The following is a 26,757-nucleotide window of genomic DNA, read 5'->3' as shown; positions in this document are numbered from 1 at the left end:
GTTTCCTCCCACAGTAAGGTATCTTGCTCATTTCAATCCAGACCATCAAGATTGACCAATAGAAGTTGCTGTAACGTAATTCTCCAAGATGGTATAGCTTGTTTTGCAATTGCTGTAAAATAAATCAAGTTTATGTTTATTTACTCTTAATTCTAGAGGGAAAAGAGTGTTATTTACAATACCAGATGAGCAAGGTTATGGTTCTTGTGGGATAGCTATAGAAAAGTATTGAAAGTAAATAAAAATCATCATTTTATTATTACTATTAGTATATGTTATGTACATGTATACATATTTGAAAGACATTGATCTATTTTATAGACTTTGCTGTCCTTTTACCTTACTCTCTTTGACGTTGTATGTATATCACAAAGTTCATATGGTCTATTCGGTATATTTTTTATTATTTCAATCCACATTTTTATCATAATGATTGAAAAACACAATACGAATGCATTTAGAAATGAACATTTTATCTGATTTTAAACTCAAATGAAATAAAATGATGGTATATTGTTTGGCTCTAAATAACCCTAGCTGTCGATGAGCCGTAAAACCGAAACAGACAAATATAATGTCATCTGGTTGTACAAATGTATGTACTATACAATGGTGAGAGAGTGCTGTGTCACTGATGTTTCTGTATTTATCCCCATCAAAGTAAACAAATCAGTAAACCGACGTCTCCGAACAGGTGAGTATAGACAGTCACACTTTTACAGGCATAGTGATAATAACACTGGCCAAATAAACATCTCACCTGACACCGATGGGCAGTACCGTGTACAGGTTTCATAATCCGTGTAAACTTAAAGCACCTTATTACGGAAGCCGGTTAGTCCCACATGAAGTATTTTTATGTCGTAATTACAACTTAGTTATCTCGTAATTACGACTTAGTTATCTCATAATTACCACTTAGTTACGACATAAATAAGTCGTAATTACGAGATAACTAAGTCGTAATTACGACATAAAAAGTTTACTCCATGTGGCACTAACTGACTTTTGTACTTCATCACCTGGATAAATGGTAAAAAAGCCACAACCGGTTATACATATTCTAAAGATTAGATTTAGGTTAGTGACAAGCTTGAATTAGGACAATTCATACTACATACAGTACATTGTGTGATGTTGTCCTCTGTTGATTATACTCCAATCATCAAAGGTACTTAATAATTCTTATCAATTCATTCGCGTCAAGGAATTGCCTCGCTTTCTAATCTGATGAAAAAGAACCTACAATCCCATAAACTTGTTTCTATGAAAGATTTTTTTCGTAATATTGTAAAATCAACACATCTATTGATCCAAATTTGAGGACGCTCATTCTTTCGAACACTTGTTCTTAAATTTCTGGTTCATTTCTAATACTCTCCATATATATACTCTTTCATACTTCGCCTTGCTTTACCGATTTTGTGTTAGAATTGCGTTTCGTTTACTCATCCCATCTATCATATTTAAAAAAAAAAATACTGTTCTATGTTATCAATGAATAGTGGGCCAAGTGGAAAAGAGAGTTACAAATAATCTAACATTACAAGTATTATAGATATCCTGTATTTAAAATGAACAATTCACATATAGATAACATGCCACACCGTGGCGTCCGCCCGGCCGTCCGTCCGCCATCAATTACCTAGTGACCAGGGTAACTTACATTAAGTAAATATCAACCAAGTTTGAAGAAACGTTGTATGCAGTCATATATCGACAGGATCTCGGAGGAGAACGAAGATGGAAATCATTCAACCGTAACCTACAGAGTAATTGCCCTTTGTTAAATATAACTAATCGACCTTGTGAACAGGACAACTGGAGAAAATATCAACCAAGTTTTATGAAACTTTGTATGTCGCTGTATATCGACACGATCTCTGACATGTTCTAAAATGGTAGTTATTCGACAATTATTTACCCATTGTCATTGCCCTTTGTAATAATATCTTATAAACTTTTTAGCTCACCTGACCCGAAAGGCCGATGAGCTTATGCGATGATGTTGCGTCCGTCATCCGTCGGGAGCATATTGTACAAAGGAGATCCAAACTTGTTAAAAAAAAACGAAGGGTGTTGATCCCCTGGGGCCGGAGGGGCGGAGCCCAATAGGGGAAATTGAGGCTTATCCTTTGAATCTCAACAAGTTTTGACGCCTGGTTGTATTTTAATGAAATTTGGTCCGGAGCATTATAGGACAAAACAGATCTAACGATGCATACATGGAGGGTGTAGCTCCCCTAGGACTGGAGGGACGGGGCCAGATATGAGAAATTGAGGTAAATCATTATTCAACACGATTCGTTTGTAACGCATGTTTTGACTGGATACGAACCATGTTCTAATCTGCGATAGAACCATGATCAATCGTGTTAAGCCCCGTCCATTACGCTTATGCCACGCCCCGTTTCTAACCAAAACAATATGACGACTATTCGGCAACATCAAACGTTAACCTAGAACAACAGAACACGAAATAGCACTGCGTCAACTTGAAATAAAGGAAGAAGACAGCAACAGCTGGTTTGTCAACATTCGATCAATATTGTCAAAATACTCATTACCATCTGCCTTTGACCTACTAGGTGACCCCTATTAAAAGCAACCAGGGATTCCATGGTACAAGCCGAATCCAACCAATACTGGATGGAGAAGTGTGAAGAGGAAAAAACTGCAGGGCCATCCCTAAAATGGATATTCAAAACAACCCATTAAGTAAGCCGCATCCACCATGGGAAACAGCTATAAACCCCAGACAGGTTAAAGAAACCATTGTTAAAGCTACAATCCTGACAAGAACTTACACTCTGCAAGCCAATAGACATGAATTCAACGAACATGCTGTCTCTCTCACACGTAAACTTTGCAGCACTAGCCAAGAAGATATAGAACATTTCCTCCTCTATTGCAAAACGATTGAACACACATAAGACATATCTGACACATCTTATACAAAACATCAACAACACAGGTACAAATGCTGGTGACACCATATCGGGAAACTCAACTCCAGTGATGTAATGTGTAATGTACTGCACCCGCCATTTCGGAAATCCTAATGCATTGTAAAGACACTAAATCCGGAGTGAAGAGGAAGAGCCAAGTCGTGCTATCTAACATACATAGAGCCAGACAGATCTGTATCAACATATTAGCATAGGACCTACGCAAAATAACGTCACCACTGACTCTAGTATGAAATGAACTCAACTGTGTATATAACATGTGCATAGTATCTATTCGTAATAATATTCCATGCGTGAAGCCAATCGCCACTGATGCATGAACTCTGTATATTTATATATCTGTACAGACAGTCTTTCTGCTGGCGCTTAATTGAGCTGTAACTGTACGGACACCTGTTGTCAAAACGTCCAATATAGCACGCATTTATTTATATATGCCTTCTATGTGCACAATGCTTTCGTCTCAGCTACAAAGACAATGATAACAGTAATATATTCCTGACAGCGACACAGATTAAACCGGAAACGGGGTGTTCCGATCCAAACGAAGGATTTACCAACAACCAACCTATGACGTCAAGTTCGCCTCCTAGCGGAATTTCATATTGATCATCGTAATGAGTCGTCACTGAAGCATTATAATGCAGACACACGAACAGAAAGTACAGTACCAAATAGAATGTATTTTGTTGAATAAATCAAACAAAATAGTAAATATTGTTCTTACCGTCATTTATTTATTGAAACGTTCCTTCCGTCCGTGTGGAGGTATCTAGCCAAACAAAATTAAAATTGAAAAAGAACAAGTGCACAAAACTTCACATAACGGTTGGGCCTATATAAACACATCAACACTGATTTTGTCGCAACGCACATATCGCTATGCATACTGTAGAGTAAATCCAAATAAATCGTTAAATCTTCGGTAAGAGAACTTTTTCAACAATCCGAATACACCGCCTCGTCAACATACATATCGTACTCTCGCCGGTATGGGCGTGGCCAAATGAACGACTTTTGAATTTTTTTCCCGATTGGTCCACTTTAGTATGACAAGTCACTAGTGGGGGTCAAAGCGTACTTGTAGCGATATAAAACAATATTTCTAATTATATTTAACAGTACACGTTGTAGAATGGGATAGTACGCTGTTTCTCCTGACCATACTGGTGATTAAAACATGAAATTTGGTTTGAACTCTCGACCTATCACCTACAGGTGAATGGCACATATATGTATATTATCTATCGGTTTCGAGTACAAACCAAATGTCATGTTCCAATCGCTAGGATAGCCACTCAAAACAACGTACTATCCCCTAATTAAATTTAAATCCCTACATCTCCTGAATGCCTGAATGGGTTTTGATGAAATTAGGTCATGCTATCTTCACAAAATAAGTGCCGACATCATGATTTATTATAAGAGGATGAACAGGCAGCTTAAAATACATGATAGAACAGTTTTAAATACCATGAAATAAAATAACATTTATTAAATACAATACATATATATATAAAACGACTACGGCAGCTGTCGGGAACTTGGTATTGGGTATTGTCGTCCAAATCCTTTGTGAGTGACATTTATCCTCAGCGTGTGTTCGAAAACAACTTAACCTAATCGCTTTTATGTCCGTATGAACAGTAAATGTTGCCAACAAATGACGCATTGCTAAGTACCTGTATATTTCAAGACTGTTCGGATATTGAGATATTTACTCATAACGTGGAGCAGGACTGCTGTACGCGATGGTAAATTGTATAGACACGTGCAAGTAGGTATATTTGTATATATACAGTGTACATGTATATAATTTATGGAGAGTGGAGTTGTTCCTCATGTCAACAGGTGTACATTAAATTCTGACACATTTGATACGATGGATCAATTCGAAGTTCTCGCATGATTTGTAATAAATCAGGTATATTTTTCTGCTTCAGTGTGGCATTGTAATAGCAATTGATGCATGTGCAAGTGAGAAAATAGCTTATAATGATGGGACAAATATAGGGATTGAATGGATTTTTTTCATTTCCATGGCGGCTATGAATAACAGTAGCTACTACATACATTGATCCCGTGGTGCACGTTAGCGCACCTTGGAAGATATGTAGATAGCTATAAACTGCTATTCATAGCCGCCATGAAAATGAAATAAATCCTTTAAATTCATATACACTGTATTTACATTAGGGTGATTTAGAATAAAAACATAAAGAACAGATTCATTTTAAAATTTTCAATTTTTGATATCTATATACGAAAATATGCTAAATTAATGGAACAGCCGGTGATCCCGCCACTGCACCATCGTCCTTCCGCTCCTTAGTTTCCAGTCGTTTGGTGTCTTTTTTTTTTTTTTTTCGCTTGTTATTCAAAACAAAAAGACATGAAATAACATCGAATACAATAATTCGTGTTAAACTAGATTTATTTTATGTGAATAGATGACAAAGAAAATATCATTTACGGAAATGAAACGGTGACTATTTTTCAAGCGTATTAATATTTTTCTGATGTAATGTGTGGAAAATCAGCACGTGAAACGACGTTTTCATACTGTTTTCATAGCGTTTCATGGTCAAATGTTTTATTGTTTTCACTTGGTATGTTCATATAAAGAATCAACACTCAGAATATAAATATATGTGAATGGCACATACAAAAAGTGTACATGTTTATATAGAATGTTTGCCTGTGAAATACAGAAAATTATTAAACTGGAAAAAAATTTTTTAATGCAGTGATGAGCAGTAAAAAGATAAGATTTTTGCAGTGAAAATACAAGGCTTTGCCGGAATTACTTTCCTGCTGCATGGTCACAGGAATAACTACGTTTTATTATCATTAAACAGCTGTATCCAACTACAGTGTTTACATAGATAATTGATAAAATATTGCGTTTTAGGAACTAATAAACACGAACTGGAGTTTATAAGAGTCTTTTATCATAACATATATATATATATTTACAATATGGAACTATATTTTGTATAGTAATAATATTTTGAAATGCGCACTTATCCAGATCAGCTGACTCGATCGGTTGTCATTTGACGGATTTGTCTGGCTACTTTCCAGTAGGCAAGTGTAGAAAATATTTCATAAAATAATTTAAAGGCCTCATTCGAAACGTGATAAACAATAAATTAATGGTTTACCGTTTAAGATCAAATATATTTCACTCGTGTATATTTTCTCGTGCTAGGAACGCGTAAAAATATACCAAAAAATCTAGCATACATCTAGAAATACAGCATATTTATATCAAACGGCAAACCATTAAATATCCCCTATATATCTTCTGTACATGTATGTAGCAAATCAGTAAACTATATACAAGCTTATGTATAAAACTGCAGCAAACTACCTATTCTAAACTTTTGAGTGAGTGATACTAGGTACCGACAGTGTGAAATCTAAAGAAAGGAAAATCAAAATAAATTGAACAATGCGGACGATATGATACAGAAAAGGGGATAAAACGCTTATCGAAATTGACATACGTCAGGCATATAATTCTACAACAATGCCTAGACAGTGGCTGTGGATTTAGACATTTAAGGTTGAATCCTCATAGCTGTGATGGCAAAACGGTGAACAATCAATCCCTTTCTTTCATATCAGAACTGTAAGATACAGTCAATTGTTTTCGATATTGTAAATTGAGCTAAGATGAAGTATAGGTTCCCAAACGAGTGACGGTTGTTTATAATTTAATCTAACTCGAGCTTGTTAATTTTCAAATAAAAAAGACCAGAGCTTTAGCGAGTGTCTTTTCTTTTAAGCATGCTAAACAACCGTCACTCGTTTGGGAACACGTTTGTCCAATAACCTCTTTACTTACAAATGTCGAGTTCGAATTATCCCTACTAGCAACTAAATTCTGTGAACCGAATCATTACAAGACAAAATATAGTTCATAATGAAGGCAAAAAATCACATTAAATTTTAGGTATACAGCTAATATAATTTGTATTATATAGTTCTATTTATAAATTATATATTTTTTACAAAATGAAATAAAAGTTTGACGAGCATTGTGTTTGTGTGTTTTATTGATAGCACACTTGTTTAGATAACTCTCAAATCTTCAATCCGACACCGCGAAGTCGAACGTCACATGTGATTATTAGATTAATTAAACCGCCAGATTTGATAATCGGTTCCCCCGGATTTCGAAAGAATGCTATTATTATTGTTTATAGTGATGCTAAATGTTCATCCTGAGATTTATTCATTCAGGACACCATGCATTTCTACAAATACTTCGGAAACCGAGCTGGAGTGTTGAGCAATACATGTATGTGCATTTCACGTTTGTCAGTGTGTTTACACGAAATATCTTATCAATTTACGGACACGTTTTATGGACTTTTACAATTTTGAGTTTGGGATATACAGTCGTTATAATGATAAGTTGAATGATAAGAATGTGTTATTTTTTTTATGGTACAATATTCGTACCGAATGCAAACGACCTAGTTACCACTGTACCAGGGAAAAGGGAAGCTGAAGGCTTAGGCCTACGTTAGATGCTGCGATGTCTCATTCTAATGACTGCTATTATGGACAGCGATTTTGTCGTACGTTTGTTGTTTGTTTTGATGATCCATTCATGGCTATCAGGGTCCACTGCGTATAGAGAATCATGGGAGAGGTGGGAAGTGTCAGTTTTCGTTCGCCATGATCAATTCAATATCTTGCTCCCGTGCGTAATCTATAATAGCATATGAAATTATATTTCGTACGTTAAAACCCCATAGTAATCAGCCTATCTATGAGAATACTCCTTTCATCCAATTAGGCCAATTTTGACACCTAGCAAGTTCTCAGAACGTGTCCATTTTGATTTTTTGAATAACAGACGACAAAAAGAATAAGTGGTCATGAGAGTAGTAAAAGTAGTCCGTGGTCAAAGGTCAGAGATTAGTCAATCAGATTGTTGAAGGTTACAATTGACCAATTGGCGGTTTTGAAAGTGGTTACATACCACGGTGTGTAAACAGTAACACACTATTTAAAATTGTATAACGTGCCATATCAGTTGTAATGTTTTTGGGGAAATGCTTCCCCAAGGTGATCGTCAGATTACCTAAGTCTTCAAAAGAAAAAAGAATGTTTTGATAACACTAAGTTAACCTATTATGCAACATACCAAACTAGATAACGATCAAGATGGCGGATTTTTATCATAGCCAAATAGATAAAAGTCCATTTTATACATTTCCTGAATCCTATATATAATACGTTTAGGCATGCCTTCATATGCTTTCACTAAAGCTTGTCTGCGTTGTGCTTTTCGTTCTTCGCTTGATAAAGGGTTTGTATTCATTGCAGTTATAACAGCTTTAGTGATTTTTTCTACGTTTACACTGTTTTTTGCCTGAAAGGCTGATAAGGGAAAAGATATATCTGTTCTGATGTAGCCTTGTATTTTGAATCCCTCCCACATTTTCATGAAGTAGGCGAGTTTCTTGCTACAACATGCTTGCATTGCAGGGTTATCGATGGCACTCCACATAGTTTTTATTACACCTTCCATAGTGCTGTTCTTACCAGATCCATGAAACATTTTTGTCAGTGTTGTTTTTATATCGCTACTGATGTTAAGCTGATCAATAATATACTCCGTATCCCTGGTCAACGTCTCTTGTTGAATTACATACTGATATTCCACGTCACACACTCTACACATAGTGTATACAGGGCACCAATGTCGATTAATACCTCTTCCCTGTAGAGCTTTTGTAGTTTCGCTGTCCACAAAATCTTGGAATGAAACATTGTATCCACATTCTCCAGCTTTGGTCATAAACAGTCCCTTTCTCAATGATGTTGCAAGTGATTTAGCATTTTGTACAAACCTTAATAAGAAAAACTTGTCAATGAAGGCTGAAAATAATCTTGAGTACGGATCACGAGAAACAACAACACCAGTTGTTCCCAGTTGTTCATGACTGGCACGTAGTGTTTTAGTAATTCCGCCAGTCATTGCATGTATCCTATGTCTAGGAATGCTAAATGCTTGAGTAGCGGGCATGCCCCTTTGTACTATTAAAAACACAATCGCCCAAAATGTACTTCCTGCCTTTGCCACTTTACACACACTGATATTAAGCTTCTTTGATTGGAAAAATATCGCTGTGCTTTGACGGTATTGGATTTTGTATTTGTCCTTTTCGTCAGATTGGGAGCACCCTTTTTGTAAATGTTGTATGCGATCGTTCCATGTATTCTTCGTAATGTAGTCAATTGAACTGTCTTTGATCTGATTCTCCTTGAATGCCAACTGTTTGTCTGAAACGTAAACAGGAATTTATTAGGCATGGCAATGAAAAACCAGCAACTTTAATATATATTTAGTAATGGATAGGCAGATGTGAAATAACGAAAATAAAACGGTACCAACAGCTGATCTGTCCTAGGTAGTAATGCTAAAGCAAAAATATGAAAATCTTTACAGGAAGTCGGGGATATCAAACGACCTTAATGACATTGGTGTACTATAAGTTAAGTAATTTGATATTGTTTTGTAACAGGTGAAAAAATTAAGCTTGTAATCCAGGGAAGCATATTTGTAAACCAAAATTTACAAGTCTTTCCCCGAGTGTTCTGAGTGAAGACAACCGGCATAATTTACATTCGAAACGAGGAGGAAGAAGAAAACATGCAGTCATAAAATATCACACACCACATAAGCAACGAAGTCATCTATGATATGGTTTATAGAGATCTTGAAGGCAAGTGGCCGAACTAAATATCAAATTTCACAAATTTGAACTTAAGGGATTTGACAGTGCCTTGTGGGAATTTCGATTAAAATTTTGTGGTTTGTTTTTGGTAAAATTAACTGATCAATTCCCATGTTCTGGGAAGGTATATCACGGGTAATAAATAGGTATAGTATCACGTTGATGGCACGTGTTAAGCACACAGTGTATCCGTTATCCTACCAATAGTTATCATAAGGTTATCGCTGCCCTGCAGATGTCTGAATCTAGAGGTAGGCATGACATATCGCACTGTATATCGTATCACGGATAGAACATGCAGTAAAAATCATAAACCAGGCACAGGTCATGTTGAGTAATTAAAATATGTTTGAAAATTGATTATCGAGAAAAAGGTATACACGAGACCAAACGGGGATCCATATTATCTGACATATCGGGTAGGACGGTGATACATTGTTACAGCCGTAGTGTTAAATTATACCAGTGACGAATGTACGGTCAGTCAATTAAAGGTAATCATCGGTTGATGATGAATGCTTACTCGAAGACACTTTGTTTTACGACACACACCTGTCCAGCGGATAATCTGCCGTCTGTTTCATACTTCTTGTCAAAGGGATTTCATGCGGGAACTTGCCTGAGTGTCCAATATCCAATAAGCATAATACATCCCGTAGAACATTGACACGGGTAAAAGATATATGTGCATATTACCACAAAGCTGATATCGATGAAAAAATTAGATGAAACCTTCAAAATAATTTTATCCACATATTTCATGTATGGTGACTTTCCAGTCGAGACTGATCACGTAACACGACTTGATTTGTTTTTTCTTTTTTTGACTATCATTACATTTTTATCACACAGTAAAATGTGACATGGAAGCTTATATGCCGATATGGACCAGTCATATGAAACATTTAACTTCATGTAAAGTATACTAACTATAAAGTATTAAAAACGTAGTTTCATGTAAAGTATCCCCAACTATAAAGTATTATACACGTAACTTCATGTAAAGTATACTAACTATAAAGTATTATACACGTAGTTTTATTAAAGTATACTAACTATAAAGTATTATACACGTAGTTTCATGTAAAGTATACTATGACGTATTTTACACGTAGTTTCATGTCAAGTATACTAACTATGAAGTATTTTACACGTAGTTTCATGTAAAGTATACTAACTATAAAGTATTATACACGTAGTTTCATGTAAAGTATCCTCAACTATAAAGTATTATACACGTAACTTTATGTAAAGTATACTAACTATAAAGTAGTATACACGTAGATTCATGTAAAGTATACTAACTATGAAGTATTTTACACGTAACTTCATGTAAAGTATACTAACTATAAAGTATTATACACGTAGCTTCATGTAAAGTATACTAACTATAAAGTAGTATACACGTAGTTTTATGTAAAGTATACTAACTATGAAGTATTTTACACGTAGCTTCATGTAAAGTATACTAACTATAAAGTATTATACACGTAGCTTCATGTAAAGTATACTATGACGTATTTTACACGTAGTTTCATGTAAAGTATACTAACTATGAAGTATTATACACGTAGCTTCATGGAAAGTATACTATGACGTATTTTACACGTAGTTTCATGTCAAGTATACTAACTATGAAGTATTTTACACGTAGTTTTATGTAAAGTATACTAACTATAAAGTATTATACACGTATTTTCATGTAAAGTATACTAACTATGAAGTATTATACACGTAGCTTCATGTAAAGTATACTATGACGTATTTTACACATAGTTTCATGTAAAGTATACTAACTATGAAGTATTATACACGTAGTTTTATTAAAGTATACTAACTATAAAGTATTATACACGTAGTTTCATGTAAAGTATACTATGACGTATTTTACACGTAGTTTCATGTCAAGTATACTAACTATGAAGTATTATACACGTAGTTTCATGTAAAGTATCCTCAACTATAAAGTATTATACACGTAACTTTATGTAAAGTATACTAACTATAAAGTAGTATACACGTAGATTCATGTAAAGTATACTAACTATGAAGTATTTTACACGTAACTTCATGTAAAGTATACTAACTATAAAGTATTATACACGTAGCTTCATGTAAAGTATACTAACTATAAAGTAGTATACACGTAGTTTTATGTAAAGTATACTAACTATGAAGTATTTTACACGTAGCTTCATGTAAAGTATACTAACTATAAAGTATTATACACGTAGCTTCATGTAAAGTATACTATGACGTATTTTACACGTAGTTTCATGTAAAGTATACTAACTATGAAGTATTATACACGTAGCTTCATGTAAAGTATACTATGACGTATTTTACACGTAGTTTCATGTCAAGTATACTAACTATGAAGTATTTTACACGTAGTTTTATGTAAAGTATACTAACTATAAAGTATTATACACGTATTTTCATGTAAAGTATACTAACTATGAAGTATTATACACGTAGCTTCATGTAAAGTATACTATGACGTATTTTACACATAGTTTCATGTAAAGTATACTAACTATGAAGTATTATACACGTAGCTTCATGTAAAGTATACTATGACGTATTTTACACGTAGTTTCATGTCAAGTATACTAACTATGAAGTATTTTACACGTAGTTTTATGTAAAGTATACTAACTATAAAGTATTATACACGTAGTTTCATGTAAAGTATACTACCTATAAAGTATTATACACGTAGTTTCATGTAAAGTATACTAACTATAAAGTAGTATACATGTAGTTTCATGTAAAGTATACTAACATACTAACTATGAAGTATTTTACACGTAGTTTCATGTAAAGTATACTAACTATAAAGTAGTATACACGTAGTTTTATGTAAAGTATACTAACTATAAAGTATTATACACGTAGCTTCATGTAAAGTATACTAACTATAAAGTATTATACACGTAGCTTCATGTAAAGTATACTAACTATGAAGTATTATACACGTAGCTTCATGTAAAGTATACTATGACGTATTTTACACGTAGTTTCATGTAAAGTATACTAACTATGAAGTATTATACACGTAGCTTCATGTAAAGTATACTATGACGTATTTTACACGTAGTTTCATGTCAAGTATACTAACTATGAAGTATTTTACACGTAGTTTTATGTAAAGTATACTAACTATAAAGTATTAAAAACGTAGTTTCATGTAAAGTATCCCCAACTATAAAGTATTATACACGTAACTTCATGTAAAGTATACTATGACGTATTTTACACGTAGTTTCATGTCAAGTATACTAACTATGAAGTATTTTACACGTAGTTTCATGTAAAGTATACTAACTATAAAGTATTATACACGTAGTTTCATGTAAAGTATCCTCAACTATAAAGTATTATACACGTAACTTTATGTAAAGTATACTAACTATAAAGTAGTATACACGTAGATTCATGTAAAGTATACTAACTATGAAGTATTTTACACGTAACTTCATGTAAAGTATACTAACTATAAAGTAGTATACACGTAGTTTTATGTAAAGTATACTAACTATGAAGTATTTTACACGTAGCTTCATGTAAAGTATACTAACTATAAAGTATTATACACGTAGCTGCATGTAAAGTATACTAACTATAAAGTATTATACACGTAGTTTCATGTAAAGTATACTAACTATAAAGTAGTATACACGTAGTTTCATGTAAAGTATACTAACTATAAAGTATTATACACGTAGTTTTATGTAAAGTATACTAACTATGAAGTATTTTACACGTAACTTCATGTAAAGTATACTAACTATAAAGTAGTATACACGTAGTTTTATGTAAAGTATACTAACTATAAAGTATTATACACGTAGCTTCATGTAAAGTATACTAACTATAAAGTATTATACACGTAGCTTCATGTAAAGTATACTAACTATGAAGTATTATACACGTAGCTTCATGTAAAGTATACTATGACGTATTTTACACGTAGTTTCATGTAAAGTATACTAACTATGAAGTATTATACACGTAGCTTCATGTAAAGTATACTATGACGTATTTTACACGTAGTTTCATGTCAAGTATACTAACTATGAAGTATTTTACACGTAGTTTTATGTAAAGTATACTAACTATAAAGTATTATACACGTAGTTTCATGTAAAGTATACTACCTATAAAGTATTATACACGTAGTTTCATGTAAAGTATACTACCTATAAAGTATTATACACGTAGTTTCATGTAAAGTATACTAACTATAAAGTAGTATACACGTAGTTTCATGTAAAGTATACTAACTATAAAGTATTTTACACGTAGTTTCATGTAAAGTATACTAACTATAAAGTATTTTACACGTAGTTTCATGTAATTAAGGATTAACATCAATTATTTTTTCTGTTATACAGTCATAAAAGAAAAAACTGGAGTGTACTCTAAATAAACCGCGAAGCGGTTTATGAAGAGAGTACATTCCAGTTTTTTAAGTATATAAGTATATAAGTATATAAAGTATTATACACGTACATGTAGTTTCATGTAAAGTATACTACCTATAAAGTATTATACACGTAGTTTCATGTAAAGTATACTAACTATAAAGTATTATACACGTAGTTTCATGTAAAGTATCCTCAACTTTGAAGTATCCTACATGTAGTAAAAACTGAACCGTGCTATCCATATCTCGGGTATTAGGTGTTCGTGTGTGATAAGCAATGCGAGTAATACATTTCATATAGTTGTATACTTTAGTACTTACCGCCCTGATAGCTTCGTCCGAAAATGTAAAAACAACATAGAAGAGTTACACATATTCCTCCTGCTACGACGCCTCTATACCTAACGAAACTCATTGTTGGCAAATGTACATGTATCAGACAGTGTTTCCAAATACAGGTTACCTATGTCTATGTAAACACGATAAGACTATAGCATGCAACAAGTTAGGTTCACAGTTCACGTATGATTGTCCTTTACGTGTGACTTTGATAGCAAATTCAAGCTGTTGCTTTTAAGTCTTAAGTCCTTACTTAACTGATTAAGCATAAATCTATCGATAGGTATGAAATGTGCTGGAGTCATCGATTTGTAATACGCATTTCCACATTTTGTTTTAGTCTCTGCGTGGCAAACAGGTTCAGAATTTCAATTATTATTGCTTTCTTCATTATTCGTTATCGAAGATTTAAGATATTTTGAGAAAAGTTCAGATTATCAATCAAAAGTAATATATAGTATATGATCTAAACGTCACTGTATTCTGTTATTACACTATGATTGAATGTAATACATTGGACCCTTTCAAATCTAAATCTTTGTCTAAACCAGTCAAATAATTTGGTCTCGAAAATGTTATTATTTCTCTATAACAGTTTAACTGGTCTAATCTGCTGTCAGTCACATATTGTCAACGCAAATCTTGATGAAAGGCAGTCTCGAAAATAAGCCATGACATTCTTACTAAAATAACATACATTGCGTCTTTTATGGCATTATTTTTCATTCTTAGACCACAAATTCATTTACAGGCTCTTAGTTTACAGTATACAGTTGTGTCATGCCTTATCAGTCAACAGTCAAAACTCTTCCCCGAGGCGTTGGCCCCAACAACGAGGGGGAGAGTTTGATTGTTGACTGATAAGGCATGACACAACTGTTTTGTTACCTTAATAATCCACAAGATTTCACTTATATGCTATTTTATTAGACTGAGTAACGCGTAAAAAGCCTTCAGTAAACTCTTACTCCAAAGTTGACGTTCCTTAGGCCTCGCAATACGCTGGAAGAATTCATGCAAACCCTTTTATGATATTTTACGTGGTAGCCGAATCCCTGTTTTCAATTAGATACAACAAACCGTGATTGGAAATTTCTTCGAACCTTTTTTACTTTGAATCTAGGGAGCATTGCTAGAGTTACTGTTTACAAATCGCGATCAGTAAGACGCTTCATCATAATAATTTTAGGTGTTTGGGCGCGTGTGGATTTTTCTCGCCAGTCAACAGTCATTAACAATTTAAGAGAGAGTCCGGTAACAATAAAAACTATAAACCAGTCAGGATAAGTGGAAAAGCTGTTTGTTACTTGAAGAATTCATGTTTGAGAATATTAACAATATTGCCATTTGTTAACACAAAAAACCAAGTTACTCTAAACTTTATAAAGTGAAACTGATAAAGAGCAATTGTTGTACATATCTTATACTTTTGTTTCTAATACTGTGATAGAAGAATTTAATTCATGGTATTCTGACTACGATTATCTTTGCGTGCTTCTGAGTACAGATGTAATTTTAGGTAATATCAATTTTAGTGATATCTTGAATCATTTCCTTTTAATAATAAAATACCATATACATTGTTGTAGAAGGAATGGTATTATTCCTACATTTACAGCAAATTAAAAAAAAAAGTTAAAACGTTGAAAATGGTATTCTATAAATCAAAAGAAAGAATTTATTAGGGAAATTTTACGAAAATTGGAGATTTTATTTATAATGCCCTTGTAGAGCAATGATTTTTTTTCTGGTAGTATCCAGTAGCACAGTTTTTACGGTCTGTCATCATCTCTAATCTACCCTATTCCCCAAATGTCTCATCAGGACTGGACTCCCCTCAAACCCATCCCACTTCTCTTAATTTGTTTTCATATTATTTTTTTGTTTGTTTTTGTTTGTAGAGTATAAGAGAGGAGAGAGTGTTACACAGAGTGCGATATATAGAGAGTGTTGTATGTTTATGTGTGCGAGTAGTGTATATCTATGCATGTATATATATATGGGTGTGAGGGTGTGTGTGATCATGAGTGTGTGGCAGGATTAAACGTTACAAATGACTCACAAAATGAATGAAACAACATTAAATAAATGAATGAAAGAACGAACGAACGAACAAACAAATTAATTAACGAACAAACGAATGTGTATGTAGAATGAGAGCCCTCTTGCATGAGGACATATTTGTCAAGATGCTGAACCCAGGGTCCCAACCATGGCAGTCATCTATATGTTTGAATATCTGGGCAATAAAAAACAATTAAACAAAAATTTAGTAACTTTTTTTAAAAATTTCTTATTACTTTGAATGTTCGAGAGAAATTTTATACAATGTTAGCATACAATAACTATCAACTAAACTTGTGAGACTTCAGTTATTTATTGCATCATAAAGTAAACTCAAAATACTAGAGGAATGTTTTCATGTTTCGTCAAAATTACACTTCCAATGTAGAACATGGACTTAAGATAAAATAAAATCTATAAACAAAAAAAGTATTGATACCTGATATTGTTGTTTGTGATCCTGAACCACTAAAACATTTTGCTACGGCAATGTTACATAACTGATACATGTATGTATTCTGATGAAAATAAATGTACTAGTAATTCAAGTAGATATGAATCAATAGATTGGTCATAATTTATGCACACAATCCAGAACAATACAAACATTGTCTGGTTATCATTGATCGTATCACATACGTGAATACACATACATGCATGTTGCGTGAATATTTTTTTTTCATACAGCATATCCGTACTGTATTATTCCATCATGTAAGTATTGAAAGGGTGGACATGTCTTTTACCATAAATTGTTTATTCAAACAGTTTATTAGGCATTGACACACAAACTATCTAACGAAAACAAAATGTAGCCAATCACGTAGGCTGTTGTCCGTTTGTCATAACATTAAACTATGACTGACATGTAATTGTAGGCCACCATTATTGCAGTTATGATTTTATTCAATTGACAATGATGTAGGTTTCTCTCATTTGGGAGTTTATACCAGTCGGAAATGCGCACCACTTGTATAACTATCCAATAATCATTTGTAAAAATAAAAGCCTCTCACAAAAAAGGCAGACATTGGCAAAATTGTCAGAGTACTATAAATGTTTTATTTGAATAATCAATAACAAATAAAAGGTGTTATTGCATTTTTGCCAGTGAAATATAGAGATTTATCAAACTAATAAAACTTATATTTTCACTGCAGCGATGAGCAGTGAAAATATAAGATTTTGCAGTGAAAATATAAGATTTTGCAGTGAAAATATAAGATTTGCAATGAAAATATCAGTTTTCCGTTTTTGACCAATCAGAGCGGACCTTTGTATTCACCTCGTTGAAACTTACCGATGCTTCCAATCGAAGCGGAGATAGATAAATTTGTTATATCGCTGTATTTCTGAAATATTCTGACTAGTTTTTTACTTAATACTCACTTGACGTTAGCTATTCATGCACAGATTCTCCGATAACAGCAGCAAACGCAGAAAATGCGCTGATCAGTCATTTCAAAATGGCGCCGTCAAGTTGACGTGGAGTAACGTCACAAAGAGATGACGTCATTACTGATTCCCGCACTTTTTGACTATTAATTTTTCCATGTTTTTAATTCTGTTTTTAAGTTTATGAAATGCAAAAAAAGAAAATTGAATGGTTTCCCGTTAAATATAACATATATTTCACTCGTATGACAGAATATTTCGATATTTTTCACTCGTGCTTCGCACTCGTGAAAATATCGATATTCTGTCATACTCGTGAAATATATGTTATATTAAACGGGAAACCATTCAATATCCTCTATATACGCGTTGTAAACACAGCCAAGCTTGGCTAGCTTGATTAAAAATAGTACAAATACATGTTTCTAATTCTTAGAAATGAGAATATTAATGACATATTTTATGACTAGAATTTTGTACCATTCAATAAATATGAATCTTTATATCTGCAGTTTGAATCAAATGTTGACCATAAAATCATTTAAAATATTCAACATAAAACTAACAAATTTGTGAGTTGCTTTAGCCTGGACAGGTAATCGGCCATTAATTATGACCAGACGATACCTACTAGTGGTGAAGTTAGTTTTGTCTGTCAGATTGGAAATGTCATATTTATTATTTATTGGCAAATGCCTATTGGCAAACAAAATGTTCGACACAAACAAGGAAGCTTTGGTATAATCTAAAAGTGACGGATCGATATGTTTCGCAGTATGCGAATTAACAATGTTCGAAATATATTTATTCTATTTACCAATATAAAGAAGGGGGAAATTCGGACGGAACAAAGCATAAGACCCATCGGATGAATTTAATTAAAAATGTTCGACACAATTCAGTTTTAATGTATAATTCTGATGGCATGGGTTTGATGTTATATTGAATATAGTTTATATTTGTTTTAAATTAATGTGCAGCTAGACATTCCTATTTCTGTTTATCCTGGAACAGGCACTGCCATTTTCAGAATACACCTAACATATGTATTTTTGCTGTACAAGTCCGTATGTTAAAATGTTTGCTATGTCAACATTAAAGATATTTTCTTTCTAATACGTAAGCCAGTCACTGCCACATTGGGCATTTATGATATAGCTATCTGGAAATAACGAGTTTATTATGTCAATATTACGTTCTTTTATCTTGTGATTACGAGTTCGTGTGTCGTAATTAAGGCAAAGTTATCGTATAATTACGACATAGTTATGCCTGGTGTATTGTTATATGAGATCTGTGTAATACTAAATCATCGCCTTAATCTGTAAAACGACACCTGGGTATAGTAGGAAAACGTACATTGAAATTATTTCCTTTAGCTAAAGATATAACAAATAAACACGGAAAGAGTAAACAATTCCCATTAAACACAAAGTTTAAACAAAATTAAGTATTAACAGCTAAGCAGCAAGCTTGTTTCAATTTTCCACAAAGTTAAAACATTACATGCACAGAAAAACTGTTTATGTATCCATAGTAACAATATCAGATGTCATTAGTAATGGATTAATTAAGAACGAATGCAATCACGAAAATCTTCAGAGCGTTTACTGTATGTGATGTTTGGTCTATAAAAGTCAATTTGGATGAAGGAGTAAACACTAATCAGAAGAAAATCAACTCACTTAGAGCTGCACTTTCCTTAGGGAAATTCTTTAACTTACCATTGTTCATAGGAAAGCATTATAAGATTGAAAGGGAAAATTCTTAGCTAAGAATGTTTCTTTAAGTTATGTAATCCTTTCCTATGGTAAATTCTAAGTTAAGGAAATTTTTGTGGTGTATGATAAAAATAAAAGTAAAGGCGACCGAAAACGAGAAGACATATGTCTATAAAACATCACAGAGAAATATTAATTTGCGAACTCAATATCGGCACATTATACGAGATTATTTTGCCTGTTACACGGCTACCGCTGAACGGTACAAAGTAACGATACCTATAAACTCCGGAATACTGCGATATCGGCATCACTGACCTTATATACACTGAATATGTACAAGACATTGAATGGTTCCTCGTTAAGTGTTACCTATATTTCACGAGTATGACAGAATATAAATATTTTAGCGCATATAAAACTCATATGAGTGATATCTTATATTAAACGAGAAACCATTCAATTTTCTATTGATTTCATTTATAAAGACGAAAAGGAAAACGTATATGCATCGCAAAAGCACAGCCCTGGAATAGTAGAAACATGTATATCCTTATGACGTCACACTTGACAAAAAGATAAACACCTCTGTGTTGTGAAAAGAAAGTAACTGAGGTTCTTTGGACGCGCGGGCAGTTGATTTGAAAGACCCAATATTAGAAGCAAATGGTAAAGTATATATCGTGCTATATTACATGTAGCTTCAATGAAAATATAAAAATAGAATAATTGATTCAAATTGAAGTACTTGTAAATTTGACATCAACCTACAGAAAATACCTCGTGTCTTGTCGCCTGAGCGAGCTACCCGATGTTTTGATTAAGAGATTAAGTCAACATTGGTTCAAAATACATCAGCTCTTCGATTGTGTGTAAATGTCAAATGCGAGGGTCATCCAATACGTTCCATCGTAAGTGCTATCATTACGCCAAAGAGTTAGTCAAATTCGGCAAACCTCGGCAAATTCCAGTGCCCGATATCCTACCAGAGTACCGGAGTCTGCCGAAGTTCATGGAATGGAATATCGTAACACATGCAGCACCACTGGATTCATACTGCTACAGTTTTTAGGTACTTTGGTATATCTTCACTTGTTTCCAAACCGACTGTATAATAATAGTGTTTTTCTCTGTTAGATAAAGCATTGTTATGTTTAAGCTGTATGCGATTCAATCTTTATTTGGACGTTATTTCCACTCACTAACCACTAGGCTAGACTACCTACCTATCATCTTCACCCTAGATGCATTCCTGTAGTCTAGAACACTAATCCCTCTTTCCAAATCTGGGTACACACCAATTCCAGAACACCCATCCCTTTCCCAGATTTTAGAGACATACCCTGTCTCTAGTCTTGAACACTCAATTCAAATCCTGACTCAAGAAAAACACCCATTCCCCAGACAAGAACGCGCCAATCACCTGCAACCTCTAGATACCAATCCATCCCCTGAAACTAGAACACACATGCACTACATCCTATCACTAAATACAAACCCTTTCCCGCCCAGAAGAATATTCACATCACCTCCCAATTATACATACATACCTATACCCTCAGACTAGAACACTCACATCACCTCCCAATTCTAAATACACACCAAAAACCTCAGACTAGAACACTAACATCACCTCCAATCTCTAAATATACACCAATACCCTCAGACTAGAACACTCACATCACCTCCAATCTCTAAATATACACCAATACCCTCAGACTAGAACACTCACATCACCTCCCAGTTCTAAGTCCACACCAATAACCTCAGACTAGAACAATCACATCACCTCCAAATTCTAAATACACACCAAAAACCTCAAACTAGAACACTAACATCACCTACAATCTCTAAATATACACCAATAACCTCAGACTAGAACACTAACATCACCTCCAATCTCTAAACATACACCAATAACCTCGAACTAGAACACTAACATCACCTCCAATCTCTAAATATACACCAATAACCTCAAACTAGAACACTAACATCACCTCCAATCTCTAAATATACACCAATAACCTCAGACTAGAACACTAACATCACCTCCAATCTCTAAACATACACCAATTAAGTCAGACTAGAACACTAACATCACCTCCAATCTCTAAATACACACCAAAAACCTCAAACTAGAACACTAACATCACCTCCAATCTCTAAATATACACCCATAACCTCAGACTAGAACACTAACATCACCTCCAATCTCTAAACATACACCAATAACCTCGAACTAGAACACTAACATCACCTCCAATCTCTAAATATACACCAATAACCTCAAACTAGAACACTAACATCACCTCCAATCTCTAAATATACACCAATAACCTCAGACTAGAACACTAACATCACCTCCAATCTCTAAACATACACCAATTAAGTCAGACTAGAACACTAACATCACCTCCAATCTCTAAATATACACCAATAACCTCAAACTAGAACACTAACATCACCTCCAATCTCTAAATATACACCCATAACATCAGACTAGAACACTAAAATCACCTCCAACCTCTAAATATACATCCATACTCTCAGACTAGAACAATCACATCACCTCCAATCTGTAAATATACACCCATACCTTCAGACTAGAACACTAACATCACCTCCAATCTCTAAATATACACCCATACTCTCAGACTAGAACACTCACATCACCTCCAACCTCTAAATATACACCAATACCCTCAGACTAGAACACTCACATCACCTCCCAATTCTAAGTCCACACCAATAACCTCAAACTAGAACACTAACATCACCTCCAATCTCTAAATATACACCAATAACCTCAGACTAGAACACTAACATCACCTCCAATCTCTAAATATACACCAATACCCTCAGACTAGAACACTAACATCACCTCCAATCTCTAAATATACACCAATAACCTCAAACTAGAACAATCACATCATCTCCAATCTGTAAATATACACCCATACCCTCAGACTAGAACACTAACATCATCTCCAATCTCTAAATATACACCCATACTCTCAGACTAGAACACTCACATCACCTCCAACCTCTAAATATACACCAATACCCTCAGACTAGAACAATCACATCACCTCCCAATTCTAAGTCCACACCAATAACCTCAGACTAGAACACTAACATCACCTCCAATCTCTAAATATACACAAATAACCTAAGACTAGAACACTTACTTCACCTCCAATCTCTAAATATACACAAATAACCTCAGACTAGAACACTAACATCACCTCCAATCTCTAAATATACATCCATACTCTCAGACTATAACACTCACACCACCTCCAATCTGTAAATATACACCAATAACCTCAGACTAGAACACTAACATCACCTCCAATCTCTAAATATACACCCATACCCTCAGACTAGAACACTAACATCACCTCCAATCTCTAAATATACACCCATACTCTCAGACTAGAACACTCACATCACCTCCAATCTCTAAATATACACCCATACTCTCAGACTAGAACACTCACATCACCTCCAATCTGTAAATATACACCCATACCCTCAGACTAGAACACTAACATCACCTCCAATCTCTAAATATACACCAATAACCTCAGACTAGAACACTAACATCACCTCCAATCTCTAAATATACATCCATACTCTCAGACTATAACACTCACACCACCTCCAATCTGTAAATATACACCCATACCCTCAGACTAGAACACTAACATCACCTCCAATCTCTAAATATACACCAATAACCTCAAACTAGAACACTAACATCACCTCCAATCTCTAAATATACACCAATAACCTCAGACTAGAACACTAACATCACCTCCAATCTCTAAACATACACCAATTAAGTCAGACTAGAACACTAACATCACCTCCAATCTCTAAATATACACCAATAACCTCAAACTAGAACACTAACATCACCTCCAATCTCTAAATATACACCCATAACATCAGACTAGAACACTAAAATCACCTCCAACCTCTAAATATACATCCATACTCTCAGACTAGAACAATCACATCACCTCCAATCTGTAAATATACACCCATACCCTCAGACTAGAACACTAACATCACCTCCAATCTCTAAATATACACCCATACTCTCAGACTAGAACACTCACATCACCTCCAACCTCTAAATATACACCAATACCCTCAGACTAGAACACTCACATCACCTCCCAATTCTAAGTCCACACCAATAACCTCAGACTAGAACACTAACATCACCTCCAATCTCTAAATATACACCAATAACCTCAGACTAGAACACTAACATCACCTCCAATCTCTAAATATACACCAATACCCTCAGACTAGAACACTAACATCACCTCCAATCTCTAAATATACACCAATAACCTCAAACTAGAACACTCACATCACCTCCAATCTCTAAATATACACCCATACCCTCAGACTAGAACACTAACATCATCTCCAATCTCTAAATATACACCCATACTCTCAGACTAGAACACTCACATCACCTCCAACCTCTAAATATACACCAATACCCTCAGACTAGAACAATCACATCACCTCCCAATTCTAAGTCCACACCAATAACCTCAGACTAGAACACTAACATCACCTCCAATCTCTAAATATACACAAATAACCTAAGACTAGAACACTTACTTCACCTCCAATCTCTAAATATACACAAATAACCTCAGACTAGAACACTAACATCACCTCCAATCTCTAAATATACATCCATACTCTCAGACTATAACACTCACACCACCTCCAATCTGTAAATATACACCAATAACCTCAGACTAGAACACTAACATCACCTCCAATCTCTAAATATACACCCATACCCTCAGACTAGAACACTAACATCACCTCCAATCTCTAAATATACGCCCATACTCTCAGACTAGAACACTCACATCACCTCCAATCTCTAAATATACACCCATACTCTCAGACTAGAACACTCACATCACCTCCAATCTGTAAATATACACCCATACCCTCAGACTAGAACACTAACATCACCTCCAATCTCTAAATATACACCAATAACCTCAGACTAGAACACTAACATCACCTCCAATCTCTAAATATACATCCATACTCTCAGACTATAACACTCACACCACCTCCAATCTGTAAATATACACCCATACCCTCAGACTAGAACACTAACATCACCTCCAATCTCTAAATATACACCAATAACCTCAAACTAGAACACTAACATCACCTCGAATCTGTAACTATACACCAATACTCTCAGACTAGAACAATCACATCACCTCTAATCTCTAAATATACACCCATACCCTCAGACTAGAACACTAACATCACCTCCAATCTCTAAATATACACCCATACTCTCAGACTAGAACACTAACATCACCTCCAATCTGTAAATATACACCCATACCCTCAGACTAGAACACTAACATCACCTCCAATCTCTAAATATACACCAATAACCTCAGACTAGAACACTAACATCACCTCCAATCTCTAAATATACATCCATACTCTCAGACTATAACACTCACACCACCTCCAATCTGTAAATATACACCAATAACCTCAGACTAGAACATTCACATCACCTCCAATCTCTAAATATACACCCATACTCTCAGACTAGAACACTAACATCACCTCCAATCTGTAAATATACACCCATACCCTCAGACTAGAACACTAACATCACCTCCAATCTCTAAATATACACCAATAACCTCAGACTAGAACACTAACATCACCTCCAATCTCTAAATATACACCCATACTCTCAGACTATAACACTCACACCACCTCCAATCTGTAAATATACACCAATAACCTCAGACTAGAACATTCACATCACCTCCAATCTCTAAATATACACCCATACTCTCAGACTAGAACACTAACATCACCTCCAATCTGTAAATATACACCCATACCCTCAGACTAGAACACTAACATCACCTCCAATCTCTAAATATACACCAATAACCTCAGACTAGAACACTAACATCACCTCCAATCTCTAAATATACATCCATACTCTCAGACTATAACACTCACACCACATCCAATCTGTAAATATACACCAATAACCTCAGACTAGAACATTCACATCACCTCCAATCTCTAAATATACACCCATACTCTCAGACTAGAACACTCACATCACCTCCAATCTCTAAATATACACCCATACCCCCCAAGGCTCACCAATAACCTCAGACTAGAACACTAACATCACCTCCAATCTCTAAATATACATCCATACTCTCAGACTATAACACTCACACCACCTCCAATCTGTAAATATACACCAATAACCTCAGACTAGAACAATCACATCACCTCCAATCTGTAAATATACACCCATACCCTCAGACTAGAACACTAACATCACCTCCAATCTCTAAATATACACCCATACTCTCAGACTAGAACACTAACATCACCTCCAATCTGTAAATATACACCCATACCCTCAGACTAGAACACTAACATCACCTCCAATCTCTAAATATACACCAATAACCTCAGACTAGAACACTAACATCACCTCCAATCTCTAAATATACATCCATACTCTCAGACTATAACACTCACACCACCTCCAATCTGTAAATATACACCAATAACCTCAGACTAGAACATTCACATCACCTCCAATCTCTAAATATACACCCATACTCTCAGACTAGAACACTAACATCACCTCCAATCTGTAAATATACACCCATACCCTCAGACTAGAACACTAACATCACCTCCAATCTCTAAATATACACCAATAACCTCAGACTAGAACACTAACATCACCTCCAATCTCTAAATATACAACCATACTCTCAGACTATAACACTCAAACCACCTCCAATCTGTAAATATACACCAATAACCTCAGACTAGAACATTCACATCACCTCCAATCTCTAAATATACACCCATACTCTCAGACTAGAACACTAACATCACCTCCAATCTGTAAATATACACCCATACCCTCAGACTAGAACACTAACATCACCTCCAATCTCTAAATATACACCAATAACCTCAGACTAGAACACTAACATCACCTCCAATCTCTAAATATACAT

At 34.5% G+C, this 26,757-nt stretch overlaps 1 protein-coding gene across 1 annotated transcript; it reads right to left on the bottom strand.

The window, feature by feature from the left end:
* Positions 1 to 5,320: 5,320 nt before the first annotated feature.
* Positions 5,321 to 14,653, bottom strand: LOC117329381 (carbohydrate sulfotransferase 10-like). The gene is made up of 2 exons (XM_033887309.1): positions 14,478 to 14,653; positions 5,321 to 9,272 (listed from the first exon to the last, which is right to left on the bottom strand). Exons 1-2 carry the CDS (start codon positions 14,569 to 14,571, stop codon positions 8,146 to 8,148), a joined length of 1,221 nt encoding a protein of 406 aa, XP_033743200.1. The 5' UTR covers positions 14,572 to 14,653; the 3' UTR covers positions 5,321 to 8,145.
* Between the last annotated feature and the right edge of the window lie 12,104 nt (positions 14,654 to 26,757).

Source organism: Pecten maximus, chromosome 6 (assembly GCF_902652985.1).
Source record: "Pecten maximus chromosome 6, xPecMax1.1, whole genome shotgun sequence".
NCBI lineage: Eukaryota > Metazoa > Mollusca > Bivalvia > Pectinida > Pectinidae > Pecten > Pecten maximus.
The sequence above is the reverse complement of the archived record's forward strand: the minus strand, read 5'-3'. Positions and strand labels throughout refer to the sequence as shown.

Coding starts and splice junctions, on each gene's coding strand:
- LOC117329381 (XM_033887309.1), bottom strand. CDS start 14,571: ATGAGTTTCGTTAGGTATAGAGGCGTCGTAGCAGGAGGAATATGTGTA. Junction 9,273..14,477: donor CGGACGAAGCTATCAGGGCG/GTAAGTACTAAA, acceptor TTTACGTTTCAG/ACAAACAGTTGGCATTCAAG.